Source organism: Dreissena polymorpha, chromosome 1 (assembly GCF_020536995.1).
Source record: "Dreissena polymorpha isolate Duluth1 chromosome 1, UMN_Dpol_1.0, whole genome shotgun sequence".
Lineage (NCBI taxonomy): Eukaryota > Metazoa > Mollusca > Bivalvia > Myida > Dreissenidae > Dreissena > Dreissena polymorpha.
In genome coordinates, this window is record NC_068355.1 from 12,078,818 (window position 1) to 12,091,928 (window position 13,111).

At 37.5% G+C, this 13,111-nt stretch overlaps 1 protein-coding gene and 1 long non-coding RNA gene across 4 annotated transcripts in view; one reads left to right on the plus strand and one right to left on the minus strand.

The window, feature by feature from the left end:
* LOC127871219 (SEC14-like protein 2) overlaps positions 1-3,559 on the minus strand; it is a 47,360-nt gene extending 43,801 nt beyond the window's left edge. For 2 of the 3 annotated variants that reach the window (XM_052413969.1, XM_052413962.1), the window contains exon 1: positions 3,398-3,559. In XM_052413969.1, the coding sequence (XP_052269929.1) occupies positions 3,398-3,451 (54 nt within the window). In that variant the 5' untranslated portion in view covers positions 3,452-3,559. Of the gene's footprint in view, positions 1-2,428; positions 2,617-3,397 lie in introns of those variants that run through there. The other variant, XM_052413978.1, reaches the window with a different exon arrangement.
* A 160-nt stretch (positions 3,560-3,719) lies between these two features.
* LOC127871272 (uncharacterized) lies at positions 3,720-12,760 on the plus strand. Its single transcript, XR_008045248.1, has 4 exons — positions 3,720-3,816; positions 9,387-9,454; positions 10,497-10,598; positions 11,340-12,760. It is a non-coding gene; the product is annotated as an uncharacterized LOC127871272 (long non-coding RNA).
* Positions 12,761-13,111: the final 351 nt, after the last annotated feature.

The following is a 13,111-nucleotide window of genomic DNA, read 5'->3' on the forward strand; positions in this document are numbered from 1 at the left end:
AAACCACTAAAGTGGTGGGAGACATTATCTTTATCAATAACTTTTTTAACGGAGTTAGATGGGTGGACCTCCTATTTAACCTTGTTGGATATCCTACTAGGTCAACTTAGGTACAACATTAAAATGTTTATGTCCATGTCCCTATGAATGGAAAGCAGGCACACAGCGGACAACCTGTCCTGACCCATTGATGATTTTAGTTTTGTCTTAACATGTCCTTGGGCACTGATACTTCTTTCACACTCGCATGATGTGACAGGGAACACACATGATATGGACAAAACAGTGTAAATGGTGGGGTACAGCTGGGAATCACAATGTGCAACAGAGCCCTGAAGGGAAGTAGGTGGGTTGGGTACACCTTTCCACCTAGCCTGCCATATTAAGTGCAACTCGGCAGGGAGGGGCTGAGGGGAAGGGAGATCATCATTGAACCATTTAAGGTCACAAGCACTGGCAGGAGAGGAGCACATTTGTTCAGGTATAAACTTCAATCCCATGGCTGCCTTAGTCTGCAAATCACTGAATTGGGTGTCCATTTCGTTCACAAAAGTGTCAACAAAGGGAGTCGTTAGGTTTTTTGTGTAGTTTAATTCGGGTGTTGCTGCCTCGATGTTGTTACGCTTTAAGAAAATGATCTAGTTTTATATAGCAAAGTAATTCTTCATTTTTGAGTCTTTTTTAATTTAAAAAAACTATGAATGAATATCAAAGCAGTTAGCCCGATTTGTAAAATAACCAAATCAAAACAAAAAAAAATAATTGCCATTCATTAAAGCGGGTATATACGATTTTTTATATGTGTTTTATTGTAATATATTTCTAAAATATGTTACAATAACACAAAATAGGCAAGACAAATTATACATTCAAGCCGAATTTCATAAAATGCAGCAAAGACAAATTAGCGCCCCGAGCCGATTGTGACGTACATATTTTCCAACAATAACCGAAGCATTCGTCTTTGTATTAGGATTGGAGTAAGTGTTCGTGTGTCGTATGAATAGATATTGTTGCAGGAACTCAAACCGTTAAACTAAGTTTAGATTCACATTGTACATGTATGGTAAACATGCTGGCGAATTCGGCTGTACAGCCGTTTTCAATTTCAGAATTAAATATCTGGCTTATTTCGCATTTTCGACACATGATCTTCTTAACTTTTATTTTAATTTATATTGAAATATATATATAATACGTTTTTTACACATTTTATATAAATTCATAAATATTTGACAAAAGTGTATATACCCGCTTTAAGTGTGCAGTTGAATTTCACTGGCAAAAACTTGTTACTCAAAAGGATTATCACTCTAAAGAGCTAATACCAACTAAATTCATCAAAGAAATTACTGAAAAAATAATAATGATTGTCCATTGTGTTCGTCTAAACTCTTTAATTGCTACAAATTGAAATATTGTTTTTCACAAGTCTCATGCGGCAGCCATTTGAAAACATTTAACTATAGCTAAATGTATGGATGAATTTCATTAGTTGAATGTATCTTCTTCAGCCAATCAAATAGCGCAGTTTATTACTTACAGTCAATGAAGCGTGCACTTAAGCTGACGAAGGTTAGATCGTCTGTACACATGCCTGGGGGCTAATCACACAAATCGACAGCTATTTATGGCTTAATAAGGGACATATGACAGGAAATACACAAGTGGATTGAAACTATAAGGGGCTCATTTTTATTAAAAATCGTGTCTAGCCAGCCAGCTGGGGGGGCTTTAGCCCCCTAGCCCCCCACCTAAATATGCCTCTGGTAACTAGGCATTTGGTTGAATAAATTTACCGCTGACATACTTAACAGTTGCTTAAATTTGATATGTTACATATTGTACAAATTTGAAGTCTATAGATTATCGGTTACTATGGCTGACCTGAACATTGTAAACAAACGAGTCCTGCCGCATGGATAAATTGCATTTGATTTAATATAAAGGTGCATACTTTGTTGTTTTTGACATTGTAAACAAACGAGTCCCGCCGAGTGGATAAATTGCATTTGATTCAATATTAAGGTACATACTTTGTTGTTTTTGATCTTACATAAGTGTGGAACAATTTAACTATGAACAGGGCACACAATATGTAAAAACGGAAGGTTCGTACCTGTAGCAAAACCCCAGTGGTTTTGCTAGAGGTACGGATCCGTACCTCTAGAATCAGATTTAAGAGGTACCGATCCGTACCTCTAGAACCAGATTCTAGAGGTACGGATCCGTACCTGTAGCCACTTCCATAAAAAAGGGATATTTTAAAGCATGGTAAATGTTCAGTATTACTATTACCTCATAAATATCATAACTAAAATGAAAACGTGCGAATCTGAAACAACTATTTTTAATTTTGACAATTTTCCAAAACGTGAAAAGGCCCCTTTAATTATAATAATTGACAAAGTGACCTAGTTTTTTTTACCTCACATGACCCTGTCTGCATGGAACTTGGCCAAGATATCATTGTGCTTACACACACAAGGTTAATGTTAATGACACAAGGTTAAAAACAGACAAATAGCAATCACATACAAAATAAGAGAGTTGATGTCAATAACAAAATTAATCAAGTGGTAACAAAGTTCAAACAAACACATTTGCTTAAGTGTCGAACATAAACTGTTAATTTCATAAAATTTATTAAAGGGATCTTTTCACGCTTTGGTAAATTGACAAAATTGAAAAAAGTTGTTTCAAATTCGCAAATTTTCGTTTTAGTTATGATAATTGTGAGGAAACAGTAATACTGAACATTTACCATGCTCTAATATAGCCATTATATGCATCTTTTGACGATTTTAAAACCTAAAAATTATAAAGCGTTGCAACGCGAAACGATTGAATAATTTGGAGAGTTCTGTTTTTGTCGTTAAATTTTGTGAAACTACGAAGATTGCTTATATAAGGTATAAAATACGACTAGTACGTGTACTCGGCGGAATAGCTCAGTAGGCTAGAGCGTTTTTACTTCAGGACTCTGACAGGACTCCAGGGGTCACTGGTTCGAAACCTGTTCCGGGCAATGTTCTTTTCCTTTTTTTAATTTTATTCTTGATTTTTTACTGGAGCTTTTACGATCCAATGTTTACATTTATCGATATAAAGCATTTAATGAACAAGTTAAAAAATGCCAAAATCTGTGAAAAGGCCCCTTTAAATCAGTCTTTGTTAAAACTACATTTCTCAGTTGTTATTGAGTATAATAGATAACGAATGTTTACATTAAAATAATATTAATTTACACCCCGCCAGTTTAAACCGTTAAACCGTTTACACGCTTAGCTACGCCCCCAAACAAACTGGACTCAGAAGTCTGTTTTTCAGCAGATGACACTGATCACTGACAAACAGAAAGTGAGAATATTGAGATAATAATGATAATCATATATACCTCATTCAAAGCAGTCTCTTGCTTTGGGCTCAAGTCTCCGACAAAACCACTCATATCATTTACATAAAAAACTAACCGTAAACTAGAATCTACGGCAGTTTTCACTCCTGCTGATTTGATGTTTATGTTTAGGTTACAATATACTAAATACTTTTGGTGTTATATGCTATACCCTCTAAAAACAAAATCTTCATTTATTTGAAGACACAATTATCTGTACGGGCACTTGCCATGACTTTTTAAAAAATATTTCTGCGTTCATGTTGTAGGAAAACATTGTTGTATACTACAAAGTCACTGTTTTGCTTTTAGGTTGGAGACTACATGAGACTTTGACAGTTGGCGGGAAACCATCATCAACTGGAGAGATGCCGGTGGAAAGATGGCCATAAAACAGTGACCGCTACGGTGGCATAGAGGTGACATTCACTCATCTTTTTCTAAATTGCACTCCTCTTTTTCTATCTCGTGGCCACGAGTAAGCTAAGTTGGGATCTCGAGATAGTTATGTCGTGGCCACGAGATAGAAAAAAGAGGAGTGCAAAACTAAATAAAAGGGGAGTGCAATTATAAAAAAGCGGTGCAGTAAATAAAAGAAGGCTGCATTAAATAAAAGAGGAGAGAATTTCGAGATCTCGATATCCCGACTTAACTAACTCGTGGCCACGAGTAAGTCAGCCGATCAAATACTATCTTGTTCCCTCAAATTAATCAGCCAATGAAAACGTCCCAAAATCAAGGCTCTGATATAACATAACATACTACTATTACTACTACTATTACTGCTGCTGTTGTTGTTGTTGTTGCTGCAGCCACTACTACTACTACTACTACTACTACTACTACTACTACTACTACTACTACTACTACTACTACTACTACTACTACTACTACTACTACTTCTACTACTACTACTACTACTACTACTACTTCTACTACTACTACAGGGTTCGCACAGGGCTTGAAAAGTGCTTGAAAACGAGTCCAAGGCTTGAAAAGCCCTTGAACAAAGGTTGGCCTTGAAAAAGTGCTTGAAAAGTGCTTATTTCATGTAAAAAAGCCTTGAAAATGTTTTTTTTATGCTCAAAACTACTTTTATCATCGCTTTAATTATTTTACTTAAATCGTTCTTAAGAGAAATATTATGAAAATTTATCATAAATTCCTTCGCGCAAAAAAGTTGAATACGAAATATAAGTTTTGTACACTATTTAGTACGAAACGTTATGTGTACACGTCACAGATTATGTGTACAACGTCAGAGGTTCTCCATTGTGATCAATTTTTGCGAGTAAAATCGCAGGGATGGAGAAGTGTCCTTTCAAACCAGGGTGGTTAACTGAATAAGAGGAGAGAGCTGGAAGAACTGGAAAAGGAAATCAATTCTGTTAAAGACAAAATGTTATAGTAACTGACTGCTGTTTAAATGTAATGAACTAGTCTGCTTCATGTGAGCATGGAAAAAGACAATGTGTTTGTATGTAATAACTTTTAAAAGTAAATACAGTACAGCCAATGCTGAACAAACGTATTTCGCGATCCGCGGCGGCAAGGCTAAATGAGTCGATGCCGCGTCAGTATGCGGCGGCAAGTCGCATTTCGCTGCGAAACTTCGCATCTGTCCGCCGAGGCATGCCGCGATCCGCGACATGATGCCGAGTCGATGCGCATCATGAAATAAAAAATATTTTTAAAATTTTTAGTTACATGTAGTAAACAAATTTTGAAAGAACAATTATAATAATAATTAAAATCATAATAAATTTATTGTGCGCGGAGTGTATTAGCATAAACATGTAAGCATAGTTAATGTGTCTGGCCAATTAAGTTTGTTTCCCGCCCGTAGTGTATGTATTTCACACATAAACAATGTCACGTAATTATGTTTTCGCACATACAAGTGATAAGGCTCCAGCATATGGTGGATTTATAAATTAATTGCATGTTGATTTTGCTATTATATTTAAGCTGAGAAAATTAGCTGTTTGAAGCCACATCAATAATCAAGACGGTGAGGACGTATTTGTTGTTTTGTTAATTATCAGCTTATTATAACAATTGTTTGAATATGTGTATGTAAACACGTTTTATTTTGTTCATATTATACAGTTTATATCGCTACTAATTACCCGATAATTCTGTATATTCCAGTTTTAAAGCAAATGCTGGTAAATATTTACGATACACAAACATTCTCGATATTTCCTTAAGTATCAAATACATTTTGGCATGTGTTACTATTTATAGAGATGATGAAATAACGTCTAATCGGGGCTTTTTTTCCAACTGAACACGCGATTGACGCGTGACGTGATGGTCATGTATTTATACAACACAAAATACACCCAAACTTTCCAAGCGACGTTCTACATGTCTGCATAATTTTCGCGCGCTTTTTATGAAACAAATGGTATTTTAGCACTGTTTATTTGACGCTAGAATTTGCTAAAGTTCGCGTTAGCATTAAAATTCGGAAGTGTGTTACGGATTACAAATTTAATAATGATAATCGAACGAAACATTAACAGTTGCGTGTAATTTATTATACGCTTCCCATACATGTATGTACATGTAGGTGGATAACTTTTCACTCGATCCGCCGCGTACGTATGCGGCGGATTAACTCCGCGAAAGTACGCGAGGTTAATACAGACTCTGCGTCGTTGCGCGGATCGATGCCGATTGCCACGGCGATACGCCGCGTGAACACACGATTCGGCGGCCGCGTACTAATAATCTGGCCGTGGTGTAGCCGCGGATTATGTTTGTGCCGCGTTGGCTGTACTGTACATATGTGAGACTCATTGAGTTATGGATGGATAACCTGTATTTCTATGTAATAACTAGAAATAACATGTATGAGTTATTGTGGAATAAGTGTAATGTGTTTGAGCAAATAAAAAAAAAGATATTTACTATGTAAATCTGGTTTGAAAATGCAGTTTTTAAAGGAAACTAACGTACGGTTCTCGGCCTTGAAAATGAAAATTTGGCCTTGAAAAGTCCTTGAAAAGTGCTTGAATTTAGGTTTGAGATTTCTGTTTGAACCATGTACTACTATTTCTACTATCGCTACTGCTGTTACTGCTCCTCCTACTATTACTACTGCTGCTGTTGCTAGTAGAAGTAATAGTAGTAGAAGTAGTAGTAGTCGTCGTCGTAGTAGTCGTCGGCAGAGGGCCAGATAAGATGCGTATTTGCGTAAAATACGCATGACAAAAAAGAAAATACGCATGACTTAAAATTTTGTTGAGTAAAAAAACTCCTGACTAAATTCGGATTACGCATCGTCTGCTATTTCAATGCGTATTAGCCGTTTATACATTCATATAAATTCATGTAAACATGACTGGTTTCCGTCATTGTGTCCACACCGCTAAAAACGTAGTGACATCATCATCTATTTATAGAATGTGGTTCCAAGCCTAATTTACTCCTCAGTCAGAACGGTAACATTTCATGTTGTCCCACGATAAAGGCCGATTCTGACACAACGGGCTCCTCGCTGCATTGTTGATAATCGATATACGCTTATGGTGAAAACACTTGACAACACATTAGATAAAACCCGAATCGCCCTACTTCAAGCATATAACAGTTCATCTCTTGTGTGGCACTTTTGAAAACCTTTTACCTCCAAGCACTTTATAAATGGCGCTAAATACACATATAATACAATTAATGGCTGCTTATAAGCCAAGAGCAACAACATTCAGAAAAACTGTTAAATAAAACAAAAGTGCTTGCTTTCTTGTGTACAAGAATGCTTGTTATAGCGAGTTAACATAACATGTACAATTTATTATTAGTTGTATTGTATGTATGTATTTATTTTGACCTTGCGGTCAAGGATAACCCATGAAAGTGCAAGCACTTATTTCCAATGGGGTCCTTTGGTTTTGGGATACAAGGAATCCGGGTGCGATACCCTAGCTCTTTGCGAATAGATACCTTGGTTCTTTTACGTGCTCAGTGTATAGCACCGATACACGTGAGAATTACCTGAGTTGCATACCAGTACATCTCTAGTTGGGTGGGAAACACTTGAAGCATTTCTGAAATGTCCAGTGCCCCGACCGGGATTTGAACCGGGGACCTCTGGAATTGTAGACCAGAGTGTTACCGCTCGACCACCGCACCACCGATGTTCCTTTGAACAGTTATGATCCTTTGAACATAAATACTCCTTAAAATTATCGCATTTTGATTTTTACTCCTCAATTAAAAATTTCATGCGTGAAATACCCCTCGGCTGAAAAAATTATCTGGAGCTCTGGTCGTCGGTCGTCGTCTGTCGGTCGTCCATCGTCCGTCCTCCGGTCGTGGTCCGTCGATCGTCCATCCGGCGTCGTACGTCGGTCGTCCGACCTTCGGTGGTCCGTCGGTCGTCCATCCGGCGGCTTCCGTCGGTCGTCCCTCGTCCATCAGTCGTCCGTCGGTCGTCGTCCATCGGTCGGTCGTCCGTTGGTCGTCCGTCGTCGTCGAAGTGGTAGTTCGTAGTAGTTGTGGTAGTAGTAGTAAAAGTAGTAGCAGTAGTAGTATTAGTAGTAGTAGAAGTAGTAGTAGTAGTAGTAGTAGTAGTAGTAGTAGTAGTAATAGTAGTAGTAGTAGTAGTAGTAGTAGTAGTAGTAGTAGTAGTAGTAGTAGTAGTAGTAGTAGTAGTAACAGCAGCAACAACAGCAGCAGTAGTAGTAGCAGTAATAGTAGTACTTATAGTAGTATGTTATGTTATATCAGAGCCTTGCCTTCTTTGACCAGCTATATATATGCGTATAGAATATGTACACATGTTACGCAAAATTTGATTGGCTGACTAACTCGGGATCTCGAGATATTTAAAATTCTCTCCTCTTTTGTTTAATGCACTCTGCCTTTATTTACTGCACCGCTCTTTTTTTAATTGTACGCCGCTTTTATTTAGTTTTGCACTCCTCTTTTTTCTATCTCGTGGCCACGACATAGCTAACTCGTGGCCACGAGATAGAAAAAGGAGGAGAGCAACTTAAAAAAAGAGAAGCATCGCTCTTTTTTAATTGTACGCCGCTTTTATTTAGTTTTGCACTCCTCTTTTTCCTATCTCGTGGTCACGACATAGCTAACTCGTGGCCACGAGTTAGAAAAAAGAGGAGAGCAATTTAAAAAAAGAGAAGTGAATGTCACCTCTATGCCACCTTAGACCGCTGATTCGCATGGAGTTCTTTCTTACATACTGGATGACCTATCTTTTCATTGTTTAAAACATTGCGGCTTGGAATGCTCTTTAAGACAAGTATGGTCATGGGGTGTCTACGTGCAAAAGATTGACTTATTTTTTGTTAAAGTTATTGCTTTTACATTGAATTTGTGTAGGAAATCTTTTCGAATGTTGTGACCTTTATCAACATACACGATGGTAAGGGGGGGGGGGGTAAATAGGTCCATGATCCGGAGGCAGTAATTAAACATTATTAATATCATCACTCAATCGATCAGTCGGTCGACCGGGCAGTCAGTCAATTATTCATCTATCATATAAATAAATCAAATTCATTCGTTACATCATCAATTCACCCATTCAATTATCAATCCATGTATTCGAAAGTGACTATCGTTCTAATTCATTAAATAATCATCATCACTCCAATTTGTCCCCTCAATCCAGATTTAACCCAGACGAAGACGGCAGTGATAGATCTACGAAGTTCGATTGCTCATGTTTTTAAAAAAATAGGCGATCTTGTGTTTTGTTTGATGGTGAGGATACATATTTTTAGACACGTACATAAACGTTCTATACACAGGAGGGAATCCCGTTTTTTTAAATATATATGCTATACTAAAAAAATAAATATATATGTATATATAGGCTATAATAGAAACTATATATTTTTTTTTAGTATGGCATATATATTTAAAAAAAATACGTGATTCCCTCCTGTGGTTCTATATCGTAAAATACTCTCTCAGCAAACATGTACATACTGGTCCAATGTTGCTTTCAATGTTTCAGAGAGAGAGCAAAAGTCAAGACTTCCCAACAAACTTTCACCACAAGCAACAGGAAGCAAATAGTCCAGGGTTGATTGTTTATTTATTTTTATGTCCCCCACCCACTTTTGTGGGGGACATATTGTTTTTGCCCTGTCTGTTGGTCTGTACGCTGGTCTGTTGGTCTGTTTGCTCCAACTTTAACATTTGCAATAACTTTTTCAATATTCAAGATATCAACTTGATATTTGGCATGCATGTGTAACTCATGGAGCTGCACACTTTGAGTGGTGAAAGGTCAAGGTCATCCCTCAAGGTCAGAGATCAAATATATGTGGCCAAAATCGCTCATTTTATAAATACTTTTGCAATATTGAAGATAGCAACTTGATATTTGGCATGCATGTGTATCTCATGGAGCCGCACATTTTGTGTGGTGAAAGGTCAAGGTCATCCTTCAAGGTCAGAGGTAAAAAAAAGAAGAAAAAAAGGCATGCATGTTTATCTCATGGAGCTGCACATTTTGAGTGGTGAAAGGCCAAGGTCATCCTTCAAGGTCAAAGGTAAAAGAAAAGCTGCATGTGTATCTCATGGAGCTGCACATTTTGAGTGGTGAAAGGTCAAGGTCATCCTTCAAGGTCATCCTTCGAGATCAAAGGTCAAATATATTGGGGACACAAACACATCTTGTTTTAAATATATATAAAGTGTCTTTCCCTTTCAGTCTCTTGTTTTAACCTGTTCAATATGTTCATTAATATGTATTTGTGTGTATGTATTTTTCAAATTTAATGCCAAATGTTCACATTTCGACAGATTGATGAATGCCAATGCCAAAAGATTATGGTAAAACCTTGGGTTTCAACGATTTCTAATAACTGGATATTTATCTGCTAACAAATCTTAAGCTCAGTGACAGTAAAATAGGGTTCAGTGGAAGATGAATAGCTAGAATTTAATATTGAACAAATTTAAATTGGAATGATGGCAGTATAACGACGTGGATGTCGGACTGACATCGCGCAGTGATGCAGCTAAGATATCGGGCCGATGAAAAACATAAATATCGGGCCGATGTTTGAATTTTGCATATTTGTCCGCATACTTATTAACCGACCCGAGACCCTTTCAGCAACAATATACGTCAAGTCCCAGTGTAGCGTTCGCGCTGGCAGATCCACCACCGATATTATCTTCACAATACAACAGCTTCAAGAAAAGTGCAGAAAACAAGGTATGCATCTTAAGTTGACCTACATCGACCTTACCAACGCTTTATATCTGGTCAGAACATGTACTTTCCTGTGGGAAAGATATTCTGCCCCCCCCCCCCCCCTAAATCTGCTTAGCATTGTAGTATCCTTCCACATATAAACGAAAGGAACTGTTGTTTTTGACGGGTAATCCTCTTAGAAATTTTCTACTAGTAACATCGTCAAATAGGGCTGTTTGACCGAACCTTCTTTGTTCAGCACCCCTTCCACTGATTGCATCTATCTCCATGCCAGGTTTGACGGGAAGCTGTTCAATATCTTGCTCGCTTACGAGCAAGAGCAAAACAGACTTAAGTCATCGTCAGAGACACGCTGTATGCATGCTATGCTGCGCTTGCTACACATCCATAGGGGACTCATAGACATCTTTGCTAAAGTATGAATAGACTAATTGTCAGTCTGAAAAAGTAAAACATCATTGATAAGGATGCCATCAAAATACCCTGTATCAAGATTTAGGACTTCATCTTCGGGTTGGTGGACGAATTTACCTTTGGTCCACCATCAGCAGAAACCTTGCCAGCTTATTTCTAAAAGTATACCGAAACTAGTGTAAATGTGTCGCAAATTGTTGCATTGAACAATATACCTTCACGGATCTTATAGTTTATTAGTTATTATTACATATAATGGATTTGATCTTGGTTAAAATTATTGCTTAAAGATTTATCATTCATATAAAATCTTCGTTATGTTTTCAGTGTAGCAATGATGAACTTGCAGCAGACGAATAAAACGTGTTCCGGAAATGGTTAAAAAACTGTACATCAATTACAAGATGTAATGCATAAAGCAAAAAAAGAAATGGCATAACAATTTAGTTTTATCATTCAAAGAACAATAAATGAGAGGTTGCTTGTCTGTTTCATGCAATGTCTGTATAATTCAGCCAAACGACATCAATCTCTTGCACAACGGTTGAACATATCCAACATTTTGCATCATCATCGTTTCTGTCATCGCGCTAATCAGCAGCGTATGCTGAACGTCTGCTTAGCAAAGAAAGCCACAGTTGACCAAAATTCTCGTATGCTCCTGCGTATTCATGTAATTAATGTGTTTATTCAGAAATGATTACTCTGCAAATACAATGCGACCTCACCATACGGATAGCCCTGAGTGCCCCATGTAAAGTATATCTGTATGACATGGTTATCAATATATCGCATTATGTTGTGTAACTGGAGAGTCATGATAAAGCAAGAAAATAAGAAGAACGACGTAAGATATGTCTCTACTAACAAGGACATCAATAACAACACAAGAACAAACATCAGTCACGATATCAGGTCACGATTTTAAAATTGTGTTTGTATCACGAATAGTGTACCGATTTCAAGAGAAGGCGCTGAAAGTTCTAGACCAATGGAACACTTAGTTGCTATCTTCGTCAACTTCTGAAAAGCCCCATTTACAATCTCTAGTCTTTTATCGAAAGAACTGAGAGCTAACCTCAAGCTCTGCGGAAAGACGATGAAAGCCGACAAAACAACCGTAAATTGGCGTGAGATTTCATAGGCGAGTCACACGGAAACAACAGACTGAGATAGTCGAAGCTTGAACCAAACAGCTGTTAGCACTCATGAAAAACTAACCAGCAGAACATAGTTGGCAGATGCATCGATCACCAAGAATGTGTATGTGAGTGGTGGCAGACAAGTACTTGGGTGTAGAGTTACGGTATATGGGACTGCAGCATATTATAACTTTGACAGAATCAGCAAGGTGTAGAACATTGCGGTCAAAATCTTAACTTGCGCCTCGCGGTCAACCCATATTCAATAGTTTGAAACCACCTCGGGCTTTGACGCTACTGAATACAGATGGGACACAAAACTCCTCACATAGGTCTATGAGTTAAAACGACTTTCAAATCATCCCAATGAAAAACAAACTGAGCTGTCCACAAATTGGAAGACTTGAAGAAAGGATGTCTCATGCACCAAACGAGGGTATGGAAGGAAGTGCCAAGATACATTGGATCATGTTCTCAAAGATATTTCCCACTAGATCATGTCCCCAAGAAATTCCCCCATAATGCATGTATATACCTTGTATACATTGAATGTAAAACAATAATTCACAATTTATATTTAAATATTTAATAAAATCCACCTTACAATCTATGTGTTTGTCAATTCACTAGCGGCTTTTATGACCCGTTGACAGTCAATTCTCCCGTTGTGTACGAAATCAAAATCAAGTAATATTCACAGCAGTAAAACCTGTCAGAGAATGTGTTTCTTTTTTTATTTGTTTTATCGTGACGGCGGCCATCTTGAAAACGCACGCCATTTTGAAATTTTGTAGTGGCTAACGTGCTTTATCAAATCTATAGTGACTGAAGAGTATATGTGCCAAATTTGGTGCTTGCATCAAAAATGAACGATTTCTTGATATATAGACTTAATCTGCTGAGCTATAAGCGATAACAAACCAAACAAGAAGAATCAAAGATGTCCCCTTGACCGAT